Genomic DNA, 22,939 nt, shown 5'->3' with positions numbered 1-22,939 from the left:
AAATAGGTATCAGATTTAAACTGCATTCATGTACCTAACAGACATGTAAAAAAGATTCTATCCAATAGCTGCAAAACAAACACTCTTCTTACCTGTACACATGGAACATTTGCCTTAAGATTCTTAACATCACATGTTAAGCCATAAAACATGTTTTAAACTCTCTTCGTAACTTTAAGAAGACAAATTATCATATCAAATTATCTTTTTAGACCCGGCTAGTATAAAACTAGAAATCAATTACAAGAGTAACTTAAGAAAATTCACAAATACATGGAAATTAAATAACATGCTCATGAATAAGCAATGGTTCAATGAAGAAATTGCAAGGGGAATTAAAAGCTTTCTTAAGACAAATATGGAAATATTCAACTACCAATACCTATGGAATATAGCAAAAGCAGTTCTAAGAGGGAAGTTTACAGCAACAAATGCTACATGAAAAAAAAATCAAATAAACAACCTAATGTTGACTTCAAGGAACTAGAAAAATAGGAACAAAATTAACACAAAATTAGTAGAAGGAAATAATAAACACTAGAATATAAATAAAGACTAGAAATACCAAAGTTAAAGAAACTAAGGGTAGTTTTTCAAAAAGATATAAAAAATTAATAAACCTTTATCTAGACTTAAGAAAAAGAGAGAGAAGACTCAAAATTAGAGATAAAAAAGACATTACAACTAATACCACAGAAATACAGAACAGAAAAAAAAATAAAAGAAGAAATACAGAACAAAAGAGAACAATTTTACACCAACAAATTGGATAACATAGAGAAATGGATAAATTCTTGGACATATACAACCTATGAAATTTGTTCCTTTTTCCCCTTTTCTTTACAACCTACTAGATTTGAATTATGAAGACAAAAAAGTCCAGAAATGAATGGCTTAACTGCTCAATTCTAACAATATGTAAAGAACTAATACGAATTCATCTCAAACTCTTCTAAAAAATTAAAGAATGCCCCCAAACACATTCTTCGAGGCCAGCATTACCTTTGATACCAAAATCATACAACGAACAAAAAAATAGCAAAACAATATGCCAATATTCCTGAAGATAAATGTCCAAATCCTTCACAGAATATTAGCAACCTGAACAACAGTGTATTAAAAAGATCGTTCACTATGATAAAGTGGAAATCATCTAAGGGAAGCAAGAATTATCAACGTATCCAAACAAATACACGTGATACATCACTTTAACGAAAGGACAAAAACCATATGACCATTGCAATAGATGCAAAAAAAATTATGTGACAAAATTGTTGAATTCCTTCAGGATAAAAACTCTCAACAAATTAGGTATAGAAGGAATGTATCTAAACAAGTAAAGGCCATATATGACAAACCCACAGCTCACATCATTCTGAATGAGAAAAAATTGTAAGCTTTTCCTCTAAGACCTGCAACAAGAAAAATATGCCTACCCTTCACAACATCTATTCAACACAGTAGCTGAAGTCCCAATGACAGCAATTGAACAAGAGAAAGAATAAAAGGCATCCAAATCAGAAAGGAAGACGTTATATTGTCCCTGTTTATAGATATCATAATCTTTATTTCTTTAAATTTTTTTTGTTCTTTTTTTTTTTTATAGAGACGGAGTCTTGCTTTATTGCCCTTGGTAGAGTGCCGTGGCGTCACAGCTCACAGCAACCTCCAGCTCCTGGGCTTAGGCGATTCTCTTGACTCAGCCTCCCGAGTAGCTGGGACTACAGGCACCCGCCACAACGCCTGGCTATTTTTTTGTGGCACATAAGAATGTAGAATATTCAAAACATATTTATTCCAGTGGTATTAAAATACTATATTTTCTAGTACTATAAAATTCATTGTGGGTTTCGTTTATAAGTCATATATAGTTCAGGCTGAGTATCCTTTATGCAAAACGATTAGGACCATTAAGTGTTTTGGATTTCAGATTTTGGAATATTTGCATTACTGGTTGAACATTTCTAATCTGAAAATCTGTAATCTGACAAGCTCCAATGAGCATTTCCTTCGAATATCATGTTGGTGCTCAAAAATTTTTGGCTTTGGAGCATTTTAGATTTTGGATTTTTAAATTAGGAATACTTGACTTGTACAAAATTCGACTATTTAGCTGTATAACTTTAATTTGTATCTGTAGTTCTCAATCTTTTATTCTTCTCCAACATATTTGAGAGATATGGCATATTCCTACTACAAACAGTGGCTCTGTGGACCAGTGATTCTCCACTACATGAGAGAAACACAGCAAGCGGTAGTATGGAAGGGGGTTATCTTCATTTGAACATTACTAAACAAAGTATATGTCACAGATCTATTTCTTTCTTTCTTTTTTTTTTTCACAAGAGAAAAACTCAATTTAATTCAAGTTGGGGGAGGCGGGGTGGGGGGAGAGGAACTGTATGCTCTTACTGTCACAGAATTTCTTTAATTTATATCCCAGCATGTACATATAAGTTTCTTACTAGAGTATTTTCTCCATTGGAACTATTCCAGAGCCGCATTCGATTATCTGTACCAACGGTCAGGAGGTGAAGCCCATCACTTGTAAAGCATAAGCCATTAACTTTCCCATTATGAGCAGTGTTTGCTGCAATAAAAAATACAGTTCAGTCTACCTGTTCCTGTATATAGCATATATTTAATGTCTGATGATATAATTATTAAAACATAGTAAAAGACAACTATTCGAATTACTTCAAAAATTTAAGTTGATTTTATTTATTAGTGATAGGCTCTTGTTCTGTCATCCAGGCTGGAGTGCAGTGGTCTGATCACAGCTAACTACAACCTCAAACTTCTGGGTCCAGGTGACCTTCCCACTGCAGCCTCTTGACTAGGCAGGACCATAGGCAATTATATTTAAAATTAAGCAAACCTTTGGATTATTTGAATATGATATGCTACATAAATATGAACCATAAAAACAGAGAAAAACAAGAAAATTCAAAGGAAAAAATTCTGGCCAAATATTGCTTTTTTTCCCAGCAAAGAAGCTGTGCCATCAAATTCAATTAAGTGTGTAGTTTAACATTAAAATTTTAAATTAAACATTTTTATCTCCCTTATATAATAACAAACGTCTAATAATAATCCATTTCTAATTTAAAAATAATTCTAGGCACTATTAAAAATCAACAATATTAGTGTTTTCCATTTAAAAAAGCCTTAACAGGGAAAGGATAACTGTTCCAGTCTCAAAATTTATATCAGTTTCAAAATGAACAAATTTGCTGGATGTGAGGGATCATGCCTGTAATCCCAGCACTTTGGGAGACCAAGGACAAAAAGCACTTGAAGCCAGGAGTTTAAGACCTGTCTGGGTTACAGAGTGAGACTGTGTCTCAAACAAAAAAACAAAAACAAAAACAAAAACAAAATTAACAAGTTTGAGAAAGCATAATTTTTTTTTTTTTTCTGAGACAGGGACTAGTTTTGTCACCTGGGTTAGGTATAGGGGTATCATTTAGCTCACTTCAACCTCAAACTCCTATGGGGAAGTCATCCTCCTGCCTTAGCCTCCTGAGTAGCTGGGCCTACAGGTACATACTACCACACCAGGCTAACCTTTTCTATCTTTGATAGAGACAAGCTTTTGCTCAGGCTGGTCTTGAACTCCTAACCTTAAGTGATCTTCCTGCCTCAGCCTCCCAGAGTGTTAGAATACAGAGTGGAGCTGCCATGCCTAGCCAGAAAGCATAATTCTTTTTTTTTTTTTTTTCTTTTTGGCCGGGGCTTGGTTTGAACCTGCCACCTCCAGTATATGGGGCTGGCGCCCTACTCCTTTGAGCCACAGGTGCCCCCAGAAAACATAATTCTCAATACTCTGATTAATTTAACTAAGAAAGATTACCAAAACAATCATAAGTTATATATAGTTCATCTTAATATATTTCTGGTCCAGAATTAATTCTGAATCAAAATTTCTACATAGAAATTAAATTCTATTGTAAAAATGCAATTGAGGTACTTTGTTGCATGGATTGCAGCTGACTCACACTTAACAGAATTTTATGGCCACAAAATGTTACTATTTCTGTAATGTACTGTGGTTCCTAAAAGGCACTGAATTTCTATAAGCTGGCTTCATTGGAGGAAAATCAAAATCAGTATGGCAAATTCATCCAGAAAAGTTTCTACCTTTAAAAATTTAATGACAAATGAAACTGCCATACTTATGTGTACCTTGAAGAAAGACAACTATAGTTTAGTTTATGTAAATTTAGAAAGTGATATATGGTAAATACCTTTGTAAAAAAAGATAACATTTATAATTTGTCAATATGCATTTATTATTTAGTTTTAATTAAAGCTTTTCCATGTGAAGAAAAACCAACATTGTCATATTTCTACATTAATGCATTCTTCATTACCTGATTCCACAGCTTGTGACTTTTTCCCATTATGCTGATCAAGAGTAATCAAACATCCAGATGCTCTCCTCACATCCCATAATTTTACTCTACTGTCAGCACTGAGAAGAAATAAATTTCAAATTGACATATGTAGCTAGGATACTGACTGTACCCCATACCCATCTTTACAATATTATGGCAAACAAACTCTCATTATAATAGTGCAAATGTATTTGTACATTTGGCAGGGGATTACACTTTTTTTTTTTTTTTTTTTGAGACAGAGTCTCACTTTGTTGCCCTTGGTACAGTGCTGTAGTGTCATAGCTCACAGCAACCCCAAATTCTTAGGCTCAAGCAATTCTTTTGCCTCAGCCTCCCAAGTAGCTGGGACTACAGGTGTCCGCCTCAACACCTGGCTGTTTTTAGAGACGGGGGTCTTGCTCTGGCTTGTGCAGAACCTATAAGCCAGGTGATTAGCCTGCCTTGGTCTTTCAGAATGCTGGGATTACAGGAGTGAGCCACTGTGCCCGGCCAGGGGGTTATATTTTTGCCTTTTCACTTAACAGTAGCACAGCAAAGTAAATAAATAGCAAAAAAAGAGTAGCCTTCTTTTTCAGATCACAAGGACAAAATTTTGCTGCTTTTTATGTTGTTTTTAATGACAAGATCATCTTTCCTTCCATGGCCTAGATAGGCTTGCAGTTTGCTTCTAACATGTTTGTTACTACATCATTTTTATTATTCAAATGCTATCAAGACAATCAAGCAGTTAACTAATTTCACTTTGCTTAAGAATCATTTGGCATGAATTTGGGTTTTTCTTTTTATAATAAAAGATTGAGAGTTTGATGAATAATGAGGACAATATGTTTCAATCTGGTTTCCTGTACTCAAGTCAATCTTTGTCAGATATATAATAACTATACTTAATGTCACCTAAACACGAGATATTTATTTCCATTTTCTTTTAAGTAAATGAAGAGAGGCAAATCTCTGATCACATGTCAATTTCAGCTTCTGTACTACTCCAAAAGACAAATGCCCAACAAACCCATTGCCTCTACTCACATCAACGGATGCTATCATCTCCTTATAAAGACCTCAATAATATTCTAATCTATTGGGTTTATCTATGTGATTTAAGTAAGAGAGAACATTATATCAAATTTTGTAAGCTTATTTTTCCCTTGTGAATCACAGAGTTTTTTGCTTTCTGTTAATATAATCTTGATCTTTTTATAGATCAACATCAAGTGAAGCCAAGAAAATAGCCAGCAAAAAGCTAGCCTTTCCCATTCTTAATTTGCTTTTCTTTCATTCTAATTGAAGAAAATGTCTGCAACAAAATGAGTGTGAGGATTTCAGTTTCTTTTGAAACAGATTAGATTGGAACCAACTCTTAACACCGATAACTAGCTCCGTCTGGTACTGATTCAAATTCCTGGGGGTACTTTTTTTTTTGCAGTTTTTGGTCGGGGCTGCGTTTGAACCGGCCACCTCTGGCATATGGGGCTGGCACCCTACCCCTTTGAGCCACAGTGGCCGCCCACGTTTTTCTTTTTCTTTTTTTTATTTTTTGAGACAGAGCCTCAAGCTATTGCCCTGGGTAGAGTGCTGTGGCATAGCAGCTCATAGCCACCTCCAACTACTGGGCTCAAGCGATTCTCCTGCCTCCACCTCCCAAGTAGCTGGGACTACAGGTGCCCACCACAACGCCTGGCCATTTTTATTTTTTTTTGGTTGCAGCCGTCATTGTTTGGCGGGCCCGGGCTGGATTTGAACCTGCCAGCTCAGGTGTATGTGGCTGGTGCCTTAGCTGCTTGAGCCCCACAGACGCCGAGCCATTCCTGGGAGTACTTTGAGAATTGAAAGCCTGTTAGCTTCCCTCTGGACTCAGGAAAATCAAGTTAAGCATGAACAATGTAAATTCATCCCAATATGAACTGAAAACAAGCACTTTTTAACTCCTCACTTTAGTATCTCTTTAGTCAGTCTTCCTATTTCTATTCTAGAGTTTGCTATACTTCAGAAATTACAAATTTCAATATCACATTCTGCAAATTATTATCATTATTATTATTATTATTACTTGTAGTTTTTGGCCGGGGCTGGGTTTGAACCCACCACCTCCGGCATATGGGGCCGGCGCCCTACTCCTTTGAGCCACAGGTGCCACTGCATTCTGCAAATTATCAACAGAAGCTTCTTTGGGGATTAAATTCTGATAGAGAGGGTAGGTTGGCAACTTAAAAAAAATCTAAGCACAGATCTTTATAAAACTAACACGAATTGCTTTTATAACAAGTAGTTCTTCTACTGAAATTTTTATTAAAATGTTTATATAATATCTTTGACTACTACTTCTAACCCTTTAAATTTTCTTACACCGACACTTATAATTCTACCTTAATAGGTCACTAGGTTCTTGATTCCTTCTATAAGCCTTTTTGTAATTTTATTTCCAACCTCACACCCGAGACTTCAACAATTTTTAAACACCGAGCTAAATATAAATTGTTCAGTCTGTGTCATTGAATGTTTTGATTTCTATGGCTTAGCTCAGCGGTGGTCTACACCTTCAACTGAGCACGAATGCTCAGCAATCCTATGTGCTTATTCAATCTGTTATTCCACATCCTTACTACCTTCCCTCAAAATCGTATCCCCAATCTTGTATTTTCAAAAGATGACATCAACTCCACTAATAACCAACAGAGGCCATTAGGTTTGCCTTTCTTGAGCTTCTCTGCTAAAGCTACAAACTTAACTGTACTTACATTTACCTTTTCCCCTTTCCATTTAGTCTTCCATTGCTCTTCATGTGTCAAATCATGTGTTCCCCCATCCCGCCCAACTCGGACTCTCAGATGCTCTCCCTTCCTGTCTACTTAAGGTCTGGATGTACTAATTATTCCCTCCATTTCTTACCTTCACCTAGTTCTCTCCACTGGTACTTTCTCCCCAGTACATAAAATACACAACACTCTTCCCTCTAACAAAGAATACCCCCCCCCCCAATTTTTTGAGTCTCTGAGTTAAATGTTTTTGCTTTCTTTTCCTTTATTCCACCTTACAAAGTACCTCTATTAAAGCATTTTTCAGGATGTCCTGTAATCCTTGATTTTTCTGACTCATTCTAATCCCTCATTAGATTATTAGCTTCTTGAAGCCTTGGTTGCTTCTTGTCCTTAGCACAATGTTTGGCACGTGGTAGGCTATCATTAAATATTAGTAAATTCACAGCCATCAGTGAATGGATGGCTGTGTTATATCAGATTGAAAATAATTCTAGGTTAAAGAAGAAGAATAAAAATGCAAGTATTTTTTTTTATTTTTATTTTATTTATTTATTTATTTATTTTTTGCAGTTTCTGGCTTGGGCTGGATTTGAACCCACCACCTCCGGCATATGGGCCTGGTGCCCTACCCCTTTGAGCCACAGGCGCTGCCCAAATGCAAGCATTTTTAATTAACACAATGTTGTACTTTTGTGTGCAAAAATAACACAACAGTTGTTTCACTACCCGTGCTTGTAAATCTGTGTTATTACATAGATCTCATGTTTTCTTTTTTTTCCAAAAGGCAAACACTGTCAAGATGGATAGTTAGAACTAAGAGTATGATACAAAGTTTGAAGATTTAATTTGCTGATATAAAATAAAATCTCTAATTCAATATTTCATTTTTAAGGGGCTAATTAATAACCAAATACAGTAGGACTTCCACAGCTGAATGCCTCCTTACATCGATTACCTCCTTAAGTTACCTAATTTTCATAGACTGGACATGCACCACATGTACATATCAGTACCATAGGCCTAGTTCCATAATTTTTTTTTTTTTGCAGTTTTTGGCTGGGGCTGGGTTTGAATCTGCCACCTCCAGTATATGGGGCCGACGCCCTACTCACTGAGCCACAGGCCCCGCCCCCCCTTTTTTTGCAGCATCCATATGTTGACCACTGCCATATGCTGACCAGTTTGTTATAGTCCTTTGAGTGGTCAACTTACAGGTTTTACTGTATATATACCTTACATAAATGCAGCCTTTTCAAAATGCTTATTATTTACTAATATTAACTTCAAAACCAAATAAGTTAAATTTTACCTTGCAGTTGCCAAGATATAATCATAACGTGGTGACCAAGACACTGCCAATATTTCTTGTCTGTGACCTGCAAATACAACTACATGAAAAGTCTTACAAAATGTTTGAAAATCGAAAGATAAAGTACCAATAATTTGACCAGATTCTGAAGAAAGTGAGATTAAACATTAAACATGTTTTCATATTTAGTCTTTACATATGGCCTTTTAAATATTAAAAGTGAATGAATATGATCATTTGTGCGTCACATTTTCCATATCTATGTTTAAGTGCTAAAGTGAAGACTATGGAGGTATTTCTAACACATGGTATTTTATCATAAAAGATAAACACATGGTTTTCCTTTGGAAAGAACTGTCAGAATAAGCAAGTCTCTCTTTTTAAAGTGGCTGTTAATCTATGCCACTTAATCCATATAACTAAAGTTCAATTACTTACCAAAAGGCCACTACAACAAAACAGACAAGATAAACATTTTTTTTTTTTGAGACAGAGTCTCACTATGTCGTCTTGGGTAGAGTGCTGTGGTATCACAGCTCACAGCAACCTCCAACTCTTGGGCTTAAGCAATTCTTTTGCCTCAGCCTCCCAAGTAGCAGGGACTACAGGTGCCCACCACCAATTTGGCTAGGGCTGGGCTTGAACCTGCCACCTCCGGCATATGGGGCCAGCGCCCTACTTCATTGAGCCACAGGCACTGCCCTGCCTGGCTATTTTTTGTTGCAGTTGTCATTGTCATTAAGCTGGCCCAGTCTAGGTTTGAACCGACCATCCTTGGTGTATGTGGCTGGTGCCATAACCACTATGCTATGGGTGCTGAGCCAAGATAAACATTTTAAAGAATATAAATGCTTTCTAATTTCTCAGTTAAAAATAAAAAAACCTTTAATTTGTGATTGTAAAAATCATTTATATAAACTTTTTTTCCTAAAAAGCACAGGTAGTAAGTTCATAGGGTGACTTCAACATTTTAATTTACTTTTACCTAATAGAACCACTTAAACTACTCAGCAGTAGTTAGTTATCTTTCTACTTTGTATCAATAGAAATCATAATATGTAAAAACATGCTAGCCATCTCACCAAGTATATTTTATATATTTATGTATTTATGTGTTTCTCAGAGATGAATAAAAATGTATGTATGTATGTATGTATATATATATTTGTTTTTGTTGTTGTTGTTGCAGTTTGGCTGGGGCCGGGTTCAAACCCACCACCCTTGGTATATGGGGCCGGCGCCCTACTCACTGAGCGATAGGTGCCGTCCAATAAAAATGTATATCTCTAAATTATATTCACTCTTTACATTGTTTAGAATCAGACAATCTAATACTGATTAAGTAGCAAAAATATCTTTTTTTTGCATGAATCTGTGGCAAGCAAAAATAATCTAAATTGATATATTTTACAAAACAAAGTATTAGTTTGACATCTTTTTTCTAAAATATTTTTTACTAAAAATGAACCTAAATATTCAGAACAATGTTTACTCATTAGTCAAAATGTTAAACAATTCACGAGACAGTAGTAGTTTATTTTTAAAAATGTAGAAATAACACAAGGTTTTGAGTTAGCCCTTTATTTTCTATATCCTTTGAGCTTCCCTGTGACCATTGTTCACGTAAATGTCTTCTCAATTGTTCAGTTTTATAAGAATAATGCACAGAAGCATCTTTATTTCCTTGTTGACTTTTAACAACTAGCACAAAATACATCAGTCATGTCCCTTACAAAGAATAGATTGTTAGTAATGTTTCTTTTTATTGAATGGTTTACTCAAAGTAGTAGTTGTTGTTTGAAATAAAAAAGTACCCTGTAGAATGTGGGAACAGGCTCCAGACTTTAAGTCACAAAGTTGTACTTTGGGTCCTCTAGTACCAACTGTAAAAACAAAAACAAATGTGGTTTAAAATAACTTCATTATAAATCATCATCGAAAGGAAATAAGATATCATCCTTGAGAATCATGACATTTTACAGCACGCATGCAGACATACAAAAATGTATGCCAAAAATACATCCAAGTTATTCTACATATTTATAATTAGAAAAATTAATTTAATTATAGTTATACTTCAGTGGTAAGGAAACTCTATTACTGTAGTATGTTTCATTTTGAAATAATTACAGATTTGTAAGAAATTGTAAACCTACTATAGAGAGGCCCATGTGCCCTTCAGCTATGTTCCCCCAATGATTCTAAGTAACTAAAGAACGATATCAAAACCAGGAAATTTGTGTTAGTCAATGGCACAGTTCTACGCCATTTTATCAAATCAAATCATTTTATTTTAATAACTTAGTTTTTACAAGTTAGTGATTTACTTCCAACACTAGTAACAGATTCATAGAAACTCCGGACACAGACTGAATGGACCTCAAAGACAACTTAGTGCTCATCTCTTCTTCACAGACAAAGCAGCTGACTCACGTCCAGAGGTGACAAGATTCATGCAGGGTCACAAAAATAATGGAATCACAGGGACCAGATATCTGACATCAGAAATCACTTTTTCTTCCTTATATATGAACATTTTTGTTTCAAGTGCTCTTATGTAAATGGGGTTTAATTTTAAACACCATCTTAAATAGAAGGAAATAATTTCCTGTTTCACTGTGTCAGACTGGAAAAGTTGCCAAATTTTGTTCATGTAAAATTTTTGAAACTTTGAGAGTTTAAAAGTAACTACTCCCACCAAAAAAAAAAAAAAAAGGAAAAAGAAAATTATCTCTTTAGGGCACAGAAATATACTCTTCATCTTCATATCCTAGCCACTGTCATAGTGCTCAACTTGCATGCATCTGTTGAGAGGAATATTATTGTATACTTGTTTTTGCTTCTTTTGTTAAAGAATTTGGATCTTTGTCTGGGTTAAAATGTATACATTAAAGCTAACTAGATGTAAATAGAGAGAAGAAATTTTTCAGTATGTTAAAAGACAAAAGAATACACAGACAAACCTGCTACCAAACTATGCTTGGTGGCGACTGGAGACATATGATGACTATAAACTGTTTCCTCAAAATTATATACATCTGCAGTCTGAAAACCAAAAGAAATTTAAAGATTGTAAGTTCTAAATTATAAAAACAAAGCAATAAATTTTTGACTGTTAGCAATTCAACTTAAACATGGGAATGTAATACCTCCCAAAACCTTGATAATTTCATCTGAGACACACCACCCAGAATTGCTCTTCCTTTCAAATTGTATAATTGAATTTTGGTATTCTATGACCACAAACCACTATCATTTCCAGTCTTCTTTTCCAACTTCTTTCAAGAAGTCCAGGTAAACCCTGAAACTGTTTCCCTTTCAGTTCCTTCTGTCCACTTTTTCTCTGCAGCTTAGATTCCAAAGTCAAATACCATACCAAGTCAACTGTTAGTATCTTCAACTCTTTTGCCATTATCCTTACACTTGGCAAGACTTCGACCTGGGTGATTCCAAACGTCTGTCTTTTCTGCACCCATACCCAGATTGATCTACACCAGAAGTTGCCAAACTTTTTCTATGAAGAGTCAGATGGTAAATATTTTAGGCTTTGAGACCAGCTACTCATCTTTGTCACTGTAGTGTCAAAGCAGTCATATACAAAAAATCAACAGGGCAGACTGGTGTCACTATAAAATATCATTCTTTTCGTCTGGGTCTTCAGTAATGATTGCCAGTCCTACTCTAATTTCACTAGTCTTCTCTGCAATATTCTGCTATTTCAAACCTTCTCCACTCTCCATAAACATTCCCACTCTGTCACAAGGCATGATTTGCTCTTTTTTTCAAAGACAAAACAAGAGTGGCTCCAATATAATTCCCTTAATATTTTAACAACAAACCTACAAACGCATTTGTAGATATACCATGTATACTTGTTTTTGCTTCTTTTGTTAAAGAATTTGGATCTTTTGCTTCCACTTACCCTTTTTCCTTCTTTACTCCTGTTATTATGTTAAAAATGATCCCTCCTTATTTTTAAGGTTAATCCCCCTACTTATGTTCAGATTCCCTTCAGTGCTGTTGGAAATTTTATCTTTAGATTATATTGTAGGTAACTGTAACCTCCTTCCCTACTGGCTTATTCCCAACAGCATTACAAGTTCAGGTTTCTGAACTTTAACAGCACTCCCTCCCCAAGACAATAAATAAGTAAATAAAAAGGCTTTCACCCTACATCCTCCCTAGTTAATCTTTTCTCCTGTTAACATACAAATTTTGGCTGTCTTTGATACCTTGTTTCCTATGTATTTCTCAACTTGCTGCAATCGTATTTTTAATTCTAGTTACTCAAATTCATACTTCTCTTCCATTATCAGAAATAACCTCCTTATCTTATCTGTCAGTAGTATTCAACACATACTCCTTAAAACAATCTTTCACTGGTTTCCATTACATCATGTACTCCTGATTTTACGCTTACTCCTTCTCATTGTCTTTTGTGGGCTTTGTTATTCTTTTTTCTATCCTAGTAGTTTTTGTCTTCCTTGGAGTTTTGTCCTATGTACTCTTCTAACTGCCACCAATGCATTTTGGGTTAGGTACCCCTTATCAGAAATGGCTGGGACCAGAAATGTTTCGGATTTTAGAGTTTTTTTGGACTTGGGAACATTTACATTATATTTATTGGTTGAGCATCCCAAATCTGGAAATCCGAAATCCAAAATACTAATGAGCATTTCTTTTGAGCATTATGTTGGGGATAAAAAAGTTTCATATTTTAGATTTTTGAATTACAGATACTCAATCTGCAGTGAAGCGCAAAGCTGTATTTTCAGTGTAGACCTTATTCCTCAATTCCAGATACGTATAAGCTCAATTACTGTATCATTTCCATTTGGATTTCTTGTAAACCCCTCAAATCACGCACCTTAGTACATAACAATATAATCCACCCAATCCCCAAGCCAGAGAACCTATTTTCTTTTTTTTAAGAATGGCTTTTTCGAGATATAAGTCACAAACCATACAGTACATCCATTTAAAGTGTCCACTTAAATGGCTTTTAGCGTTATCTATAGAGTCATGCAAATATCACTAAAATAAATTTTTGAACATTTTCATTACCTCAAAAAATACCCATAACCATTAGTGGTCATTCCCATTTCTTATTCTGTCCTAGGCAACCACTAGTAAACTTTCTGTCTCTATAGATTTGCTGATTCTTCACATTTCCTAGAGACGGAATTACACATACATTGTTAATTGTAATCTTTCATTTAGCATGTTTTCAGGGTTCACCCATGTGGCAGCATGTATCAGTACTTTATTTCTATTTATTGCCGGATAATATTCCATTGTAAGAATATACCACATTTTTTTTATTTGTTCATCTGTCGATGGACTTTTCAGTTGTTTCCACTGTTTGGCTATTATAAACCATGCTGCTATGGGCTTGATGTCTGTAGCTCAGCGACTAGGGCACCAGCCACATACTGCGGAGCTGGCGGGTTTGAATCCAGCCTGGGCCTGCCAAACAACAATGACAACTAGAACAACAACAACAAAACAGCCAGGTACTGTGGCAGGTGGCTGTAGTCCCAGCTACTCGGGAGGCTGAGGCAAGAGAATTGCTTAAGCCCAAGAGTTTGAGGTTGCTGTGAGCTGTGACGCCACAGCACTCTACCGAGGATGACAAAGTGGGACTGTCTCAGAAAAAAAAAATAATGCTGCTATGAACACATACAAGTTTTTTGGGCAAACATATGTTTTTATTTATCTTGGGTCTATACCCAGGAATGGAGTTGCTTGATCATATATTAACGTGTAATTTATTTTTATTTATTTTTTTTGAGACAGAGTCTCATTTGGTCACCCTCGGTAGAGTGCCATAGCATCATAGCTCACAGCAACCTCCAACACTTGGGCTCAAGCGATCCTCTTGCCTCAGAGTAGCTGGAACTACAGGCGCCTGCCACAGTGCCTGGCTGTTTTTAGAGACAGGGTCTTGCTCTGGCTCCAGCTGGTCTCTAACTTCTGAGCTCAGGCAGTCTACCTGCCTTGGCCTTCCAAGTGCTGGGGTTACAGGAGTAAGCCACTGTGCCTGGCCACATTTAAAATTTTTGAGGAACTGTTTTCCAAAGCAGCAGCACCATTTTACATTCCCACCAACATTGTAAGAGGGTATCAATGAATGCACATCCTCACCAACATTTGTTATCTGCCTTTTTTATCTCATCTATCCTATTAGATGTGAAGTGATACCTTACTGTGGTTTCAATTTGTATACCTAATGGCCATTTTTAATTTGTCACTCTTGTTAATAGCTAATTAATTTCCAACTCCTGTCAGTTTTCTTACAAATAACCTTCCATTTCTGTCTATCCTTATTTTCTTTACATTTAGCAGATGCACAATAAATCATTTCTTATTGAATCTTTTCCAAGTTCTTATCAATAAAATGCTGTCATACTTTTACTTCAGATAGCATTATAAATTCATGGACTACTGTTCTGAGTTGGCAAAACATTTATGTTCTAAAGAAAATTTAAATTCATGATATCTTTTCTTAGGGTTTTAAAACAAGTCAATATCAAGGAGTGAAAATGCAAATGTATGGCTTATTAATTTTTACACCATACTTTTAACTGTAGTGTAATGAACACAGAAAGTACACAAATTGTAAGTGTGTAGCTCAACAAATTTTCAGAAAGTGACTATATATATGTAACCACCACCTGTATTATAAAATGGAACATTAGAATTACCCAGGAAGGGCGGGGCCTGTGGCTCAAGGAGTCGGGTGCCGGTCCCATATGCCGGAGGTGGCGGGTTCAAACCCAGCCCGGGCCAAAAATCACAAAAAAAAAAAAAAAAAGAATTACCCAGGAAGTTGCCGAGGATTCTGTTTCAGTTATAATCCCTGCCAACAAAGATTAACTACCATACAAACCTCTATCACTACAGATTAGTTTTGCTTGTTTTTGTACCTCCTGTAAAGGGAATCGTGTATTAGGTACTCTTATGCATCTAGTTTACTATGCCTGAAGTTATGTTTGTAAGACTCATACTTCTTGGTGCATAAATAAGTCAATCTTCCCTTATCTTTGTTGAGACAGTATTCTAATGTAAAATTTTTCATGAAATCATTAATGAATATTTTGGTTGTTTCCCATTTTTGTTTATAATAACCAGTGCTTCTATGAACATTCTGTACGTTTTTTGGCAGACATGTATTCATTAGTACACTCAAATGAATAATTACTGAATCACAGGGCAAGCACATATTTGGTACCAAATCAAAATACCAAATATCTGCTTCAATTTATAATCCAATGAGCAATATATGTACTTGTTATTGTTAAGCTTAAATTGCTTTAATTTCAGCTATTCTGGAGGGTGTACAGAGACTTCTCGTTGCAGAGCTATTTAACGTGTCTGGGTCCTCAGTTGAAGAAGAAGGTGGACAGTTGGATACCCCCTTTTTTAAAGGGCCTGCTCAAGTACTTTGTGTATTTCTACAGGGTCATCAGTCTTTCAATTGTTTTTGGTTATGTTCTTTTTCAGATATATGCTTATGTCATATCTGTCATCTCCCACTCCCTGGCTTACCTTTTCACTCTCTCTGTGAATAACAATTTAAATGCTTCCTTTCCAGTTCCTACGTCTTTTATTGTTTGCCTTATTGCCTTGATTAGGGCTTCCAGTACAATATTGAACAGAAGGAATAATGGGGGATAATTCAAAGGGAGAGCTTCTTCTTCTTTTTTTTTGCAGATTTTGGCAGGGGCTGGGTTTGAATCCACCACCACCAATATATGGGGCCAGCACCCTACTCCTTTGAGGCGCCATCCTCAAGGGGCAAAGCTTTTAACGTTTTAACAGCAAATACAATTGTTCTTTTCTTAAAAAAAAAAGCAGATACTTTATCAAATTAAGAAATTTCTCTTTTATTCCTAGTCTATAAAGAATTTTAAAAAATCATGAATGGGGGGCGGCGCCTGTGGCCCAGTGAGTAGGGCGCCGGCCCCATATGCCGAGGGTGGTGGGTTCAAACCCAGCCCCGGCCAAACTGCAACAAAAAAACAGCCGGGCATTGTGGCGGGCGCCTGTAGTCCCAGCTGCTCGGGAGGCTGAGGCAAGAGAATCGCGGAAGCCCAAGAGTTAGAGGTTGCTGTGAGCCGTGTGACGCCACGGCACTCTACCGAGGGCGGTACAGTGAGACTCCGTCTCTACAAAAAAAAAAAAAAAAAAAAAAAAATCATGAATGGGTATTGACATTTATTTAAAATTTTTTCATTTTTATTGAGATAATAATGAAGTTTTTCTTCCTTCATTCTATTAATAGGACAATTTACATCCATTTTTATGTGTTAAAACAATTTTGTTTCCTAAAATAAATCCTGTTCACTTGTGATATATTATTCTTTTGGTATATTGCTAGATTCTATTTACTAATAGAATTTAGAATTTTTAAATCTATATTGGTAAGAGACACTGGCCTGTAATTTTCTTTGTAACATCCTTGTAAGTTTTGGAATCAAGGATATGCTAGTTTCATCAAATGAGTATGCAAACATTCCTTTTTTCTTCTTTTATTGTCTAGAGGTGTTTAAGATTGGTATTTCTTTTTTAAGTATTTAGAATAAAGGCATCTAGGCCTGGAATGTCAATCTGTTTCTATTTGTTTTTTTCTCTTAGGCCTGTTTCTTGGTATGCTTGGTAGTTTTAGATTGAGGGCTACAATTTATGTAGGAAAAATTGGGAGAGGTTCTATGTGATGCTGTCTTCTCCTAGAGAAGATTTGATCTTTCTGTGGCAGGTAGGAAAGGGGCAAATCATCTCGATTTAATCATGAACTCAGTTAACATAAAGATTGGTATCTGTGTAGAGCTCTGCAATAATTTTCTATTGAAGAGGTAAGGAACTACCATAAACGGTAATTTATAACACAAATTTGTTATCTTATAGTTCTATAGGTTAAAAGACTCACACAGGTCCCCCTGGACTAAAATCAATGTAGAAAGGGGCTGCATTCCCTCTGGAGGCTCTAGGAGAGAATCTTTTGCTTTGCTTTACCCAGTTTCTAGAGGCCGCCCACATTTCTTGGCTGGTAGTTCCCTGCATCTGTCTTCAAAGCCAGCAGGTTTACATTCCTCTGACCCTTCTTTCAGTCACATTTCCTTCTGCCTCTCATTTCCATTTTGCACCCACAAGGATAACCTTCCTATTTTGAGGTCAACTGGTTAGCAACCTTGATCGCCCTTCGCCTTGTAACCTAACATAGTCACAAGTTCTGGGGATTAGGGCACAGATATCTGGGGGGAGGGGTTATTGTTCTGCCTCCCACGGTTCCATCTACCTCATATTCGTTCGCCCCATTCTTAGGGTAAATGTCTCCAGGTATCCTAAGAGCCCAGGCTTTTTTCTAGGCCCCCTCGTACTTAGCAAGTACTGCACTGCAAATTTTCTCTTCAGTGTCATGTGACTGGGGAAGCTCCTGCTCAGTTTTTCAGATGTTTTCTGCTTCATTTCTCTGTCTGTGGTCTTGCTTAGCTTCTCAGCAAATATGTGATGGGGAAGACCAGTGCCAAGTTGTCAGGCTGATTTCTCTCCATTTCTCTTCTTTCTGTGATCTTAATTTCTGGCTGTCTTGGCAGCCCCACACTCCATTTTCTATCTTCACAGCTTTGTGAAATTGATTAAAGTCCCACTTGTTTTCTCTGCCTCTTACAAAGTATTCGATACTTACTTTTTTAGTCTCTTGCCCCATATTGATAAATGGCAAATACCCGAAGGGAAAAAGAGCATATAGAACGTTGAATTCCCTTCTAAAAACTTTCCTTCTCTATAGGATCTTGCCTCTTAAGTATCAAACTCCTTGGCAGCTTTCTTCTTTTTTTTTTGTAGAGACAGAGTTTCACTTTATGGCCCTTGGTAGAGTGCCATGGCATCACACAGCTCACAGCAACCTCCAACTTCTGGGCTTAAGCGATTCTCTTGCCTCAGCCTCCCGAGCAGCTGGGACTACAGGCGCCTGCCACAACACCCAGCTATTTTTTTTTGTTGTTGTTGCAGTTCGGCGGGGGCCGGGTTTGAACCCACCACCCTCGGTATATGGGGCCAGCGCCTTACCGACTGAGCCACAGGAGCCACCCACCTTGGCAGCTTTCTAAAAGTGTCCACTAGATGTTGCCTGGGCTTCGTCTAGCTTTTCTGGTTGAAGGTGTTGGTTTGACTACAAATACTCCTTTATTGTCAAGAAGTGGAAATTCATAACATTCATTTAATCCTTAAAATACATCATCACTTTCAATGACATGTACTTTGTTTTACGTTTAAAAGAGACAGAGTCTCGCTCTGTTACCCAGGCTGGAGTGCAGTGGCATAATCACAGGTCACTGTAACCTCATACTCGTGGGCTAAAACTACAGGTATGCATTGTCTAGCCTGGCTAATTTTCTTATTTTTTGTGGAGACAGAGTCTTGCTATGTTGTCCAGTTTTGCCTTGAACTCCTGGCCCCAAACCATCCTCTCACCTTGGCCTCCCAAAGTCCTGGGATTGAGGCATGAGCCACTGAGCCCAGCCTCTCATCCTTAAAGTACTTATCCAGCAGTTACTACACACAGTTCTGAATTTAATGATGTATAAAACACAGTCCTTTACTTACAGAAGTGATAATCTAGAAGAACAGATAATACATATAGGTATGAAAATGATATTATAAATACTATAACAATGGGTTGAAATAAGAGTACAGAGAACACTGCTAAAATGTTAAAAGGATGGTTAATATGGTTCCAGAAACTGAAACCATTAATTGTATGATAGAAATGGAAGAGACCTTAGCATCATTTAGTTGGAAACTTTAATTTTGCAGCTGAAGAGACCTTTGCTAACAAATTAAATGAATTACCCAAAGTAACACTAATAAGTAGCAGAATGGAACTAGATCTCTGGCATCCTGATTCTTGGTTCAATGCAATTGTAAAAAGAGATGTGACCTTAAGAGAAAGGAAAAACTGCACAAGGAAAGGGCCTTGAGGTAGGGAATACAAAACAATGAAGACATGAGCAGCAGGCAGAAGGAGATGAACTTAGCTGCAGCAAATCATCTGTGTTGAAGAGGTAGAAACTAGGGTTGAGGGACTAGGGGATGAAGTTATGAAGCACTCAGAATGCCATGCAGAGTTCAGACAAAGGGAATCTCTGGAGAGTCTGGATAGAGATATGATGACACTGCTCTATAATATGTAGAGCTTGCCCTAGGAAATGTAGAAGGGAAGGAAGACAGGGAAACCAGTTAGGAGTTTTTAGTAGTATAGTAGTCTAGAGACGGCGAGGAAAGCAGAAAGGAAAGCATGAGAGAGTTTGAAGGCAGAATTGCTAACTTTTTATGACTAAGGAGTGATCATGTTCAGTTTGGAACATGTTAAGTTTGAAGGGAGAACATTACATTTAAGTAGAGAGAAATATGGGAGACAAGTAGAGCTCAGGGAAAAGACTAGTACTAGAAACTTAAATTAGATCAAATATCATAAAAAACTATTATCCACTGCCTACCTTTACTCAGCTATAATATTAACAAATTTTTTCTCTCTAAGTTTTTAGATCAATAGGAGATATATCCAATTATCTACCTTAGATCACTAGACCACAGTAGCTTTCAAAAAAAGTGTAATAGGTAACATTTTTTTAGCATTTACTATAAGCCAAGCACTGTGCTAAGTACTCCACATATATTAGCTAAATTACCCCCACAAACATTTTATAAGGTACAATCATCATCCCAATTTACAGATGAGGAAACTAAGACATAGAGAAGTTTGGACATTTGTTCAGTGTCACATGACTAGTCCACAGCAGAGTTAGGACATGAATTCAAGCAGTCCAGCTCTTCTTAACCACCATACTGTTTTCACATCTAATTTATATATGGCATCTTAGCAAATAAACATACTAAAACAGCGTAGGATTAAATTATCCTTCATGCTATGCTTTGGGAAGGTTTTAATATACTTACTTGTAATGTATTTGTATCCCATACTTTCAGAGTTTTATCAAATGAGCTTGATATGAACATGCCGGTGTCATGAGGATACCACTGTACAGTCTCCACACTGTATTTGTGAACATCAGGATGGTCTCTACAAAACACCAATCAAAACTTACAGATAACTGACTTACAGAGTTTCAAAACTGGTACTATATTAAGAACAATTAGCAGTCTCAGGTAGGATATGAATGGCCAAACCTGGATTACATGCTTGTGTCCAAGCTGTCCAGGCATTTCTGGACTTAAGCTCCTGCAGTGTGACAGGAGGCCTACTTCCTTAAAGTTCATAATGGGAGAGGGACTTTCTATTTCTATACTATATACAGCCTGGAGGGATCAGCCAGATACATCAGAGTCCTTCCATCTTGAAAAAGGCATGGATTTGTTCTTACTGGAAGAGATACCTATTTTGGTTTTAGATTTACTTTTTCAAATTCACTTATCCCATGAAAGAATAATTCCAGCCGTGTATCTCTATTTTTCATATTACATGGCTGGATACTTTCTTAACAGCCCTTGTATATAAAACACTATTTTGTCATATAATTTTCCTTAACTATATTGCTTGCCATTTACACAATGGTTGTATCATTTTCAACATGCTTTTTAAAATTCTCACAGAAACCTTACAGCAAATGTAACTATCTCTAAGATAAAATAATTTTAAGCTCAGAGAGATTAACTGATTTTTCCAAATGTGTATTTCCAATGTGAAGTGCCAGAGCCAAGAAACAATAGTAAGTCTCCATACAAATATTCATGGACTTAAGGACCTAGTCTGGTGCTTTGGAAACAGCTTTAATACAGAGTGATTGCTGATGTTAATGTTCATAAAGTTTTTCCTCCTGAAAACATATTCTCGGTACCCATTCTCTCTGTTCATTCAAAGATCTGCTCATTATCAGAGTAGATACAATAATGAGAAAGAATTAAAATTCTTTCTATCATGTTACAAAACATTTTATTAGAGACTTAAAACAAGTTTCACAAGATTGGTAAGCTAGTAAAGAATAGTCAGAGAAGTCAAGGCAAGTAGAGGTATGTTTTTAACTTAGGCATCTTAGAGCAAGCAGAGACATGATAGGGGGAGGTGTGTATTTCATGAGGGAATACCAGGATATTTGTTACATTTAGTTCTTAAACTGTTTGCATTAATATCAGCTGAAAATCTAATTAATGGAAAAACTCACAAATGAATTCTATACTAAGGGGTACCAAAAACTGTAATTAGTTACTGAGATGTGCTACGTCGGTATAGAACTAAAAGAATATAATTAAAAGTCTTTTAATAAATAAAATCCTTTTGTCAGCCAATGCCAAAGTTGTTTTGGGGAAGTCACATGTTATATACATGTTTTGGTTAAGTCACATCTTTACCTGAATTTTTGTTATTATTTTCAAGAAGTTATCAAGGGATATTCATGTAAATATGTCATTTAAACAATTTGAGCTATTCATACGACTGCTATTTCATGTTTTGCATTTGATGTGAAAACTACTAAACTACTTACAAATTCATGAATTATATTTTTAATACATACCTGCCAATGGAACACACTGCTTTACAAGTGTAATAAGGTTGTCTGTTGGAGTTCTCAAGGTCATAAAGCACAATCACGCCATCTGAACCACCTGATAACATACTGATATAAAAAAATTCACATTAATTCATCATTTAGTATGGTCCACTTACTTGTAATTGTGAGTTTCTAAAATTGATTTGCAAACACCCACTCTGGGTTAGTTTGGTCTCCAACCTGGGAACTCAGGCAATCCACCTACTTTAGCCTCCCAGAGGGCTAGGGTTACAGGTGTGAGCCACTGTGCTCAGCCCAACTTCTTATTCTCTTTGTTCTTATAATAATTTAATATGGATTTTGACCTTAATCCTATTTTTTGATTATTTTTACATAAAATTAAGTTTCTTAAACTTTTATAATGGAGGCTTGATTTAGAATAATGTTGGTATCTTATACCTTTAGAATATCCTCCTCTTCCTTTAATTTTTCCCCACCCTGAGGTAAGATGTTCAAAATATGGCAGCTTACCAGAGATTTCCCAAATTTTACCTGGGACACTTTTTCCTTTGTCTCTATTGTCTCTGTATTGCTCAATTTTAATTTTATTTTAAGAAGCCTCTCTTCAGGGTTTTGTCTAGAGGAAAGCTTTGACTAGCTAGTTCTTTAGAGGACATATTAGGGCCCAGGTGGCTCCTTCTGGTCTTACTGTGGACCACTTGAACTTACCTATAATTGGAGCATGCCATCCTCTCCCAGTTTCAACTTCTTCTTCTTTCTTTCTTTCTTTTTTTTTTAAGAGATGGAGTGGGGCTATGTTGCCCAGGCTTGTCTAGAAGTCCTGGGCTCAAGGATCCTGTAGCCACAGCCGCCCGAGCAGCTGGGAATATAGGTGTGCACTACTGCACTTGGCTAGTTTCAGCTTCGGAAGTCTAATTGGCTAGCTAAGATTCAAGCAACCTG

At 36.4% G+C, this 22,939-nt stretch overlaps 1 protein-coding gene across 1 annotated transcript in view; it reads right to left on the bottom strand.

Annotated features, from left to right (window-relative positions):
• The window catches only part of ERCC8 (ERCC excision repair 8, CSA ubiquitin ligase complex subunit), a 51,080-nt gene that overhangs the window by 17,679 nt on the left and 10,462 nt on the right, over window positions 1–22,939 (bottom strand). Inside the window, exons 3-9 of the mRNA XM_053590183.1 lie at window positions 22,001–22,102; window positions 20,427–20,550; window positions 11,429–11,510; window positions 10,280–10,348; window positions 8,466–8,532; window positions 4,374–4,474; window positions 2,466–2,590 (exon numbers count right to left, since the gene is read on the bottom strand). Of these exons, the coding sequence (XP_053446158.1) occupies window positions 2,466–2,590; window positions 4,374–4,474; window positions 8,466–8,532; window positions 10,280–10,348; window positions 11,429–11,510; window positions 20,427–20,550; window positions 22,001–22,102 (670 nt within the window). The remainder of the gene's footprint in view (window positions 1–2,465; window positions 2,591–4,373; window positions 4,475–8,465; window positions 8,533–10,279; window positions 10,349–11,428; window positions 11,511–20,426; window positions 20,551–22,000; window positions 22,103–22,939) is intronic.

The sequence above is a fragment of the Nycticebus coucang genome, chromosome 1, assembly GCF_027406575.1.
Source record: "Nycticebus coucang isolate mNycCou1 chromosome 1, mNycCou1.pri, whole genome shotgun sequence".
NCBI lineage: Eukaryota > Metazoa > Chordata > Mammalia > Primates > Lorisidae > Nycticebus > Nycticebus coucang.
This window is presented reverse-complemented; position numbering and strand designations above follow the sequence as displayed.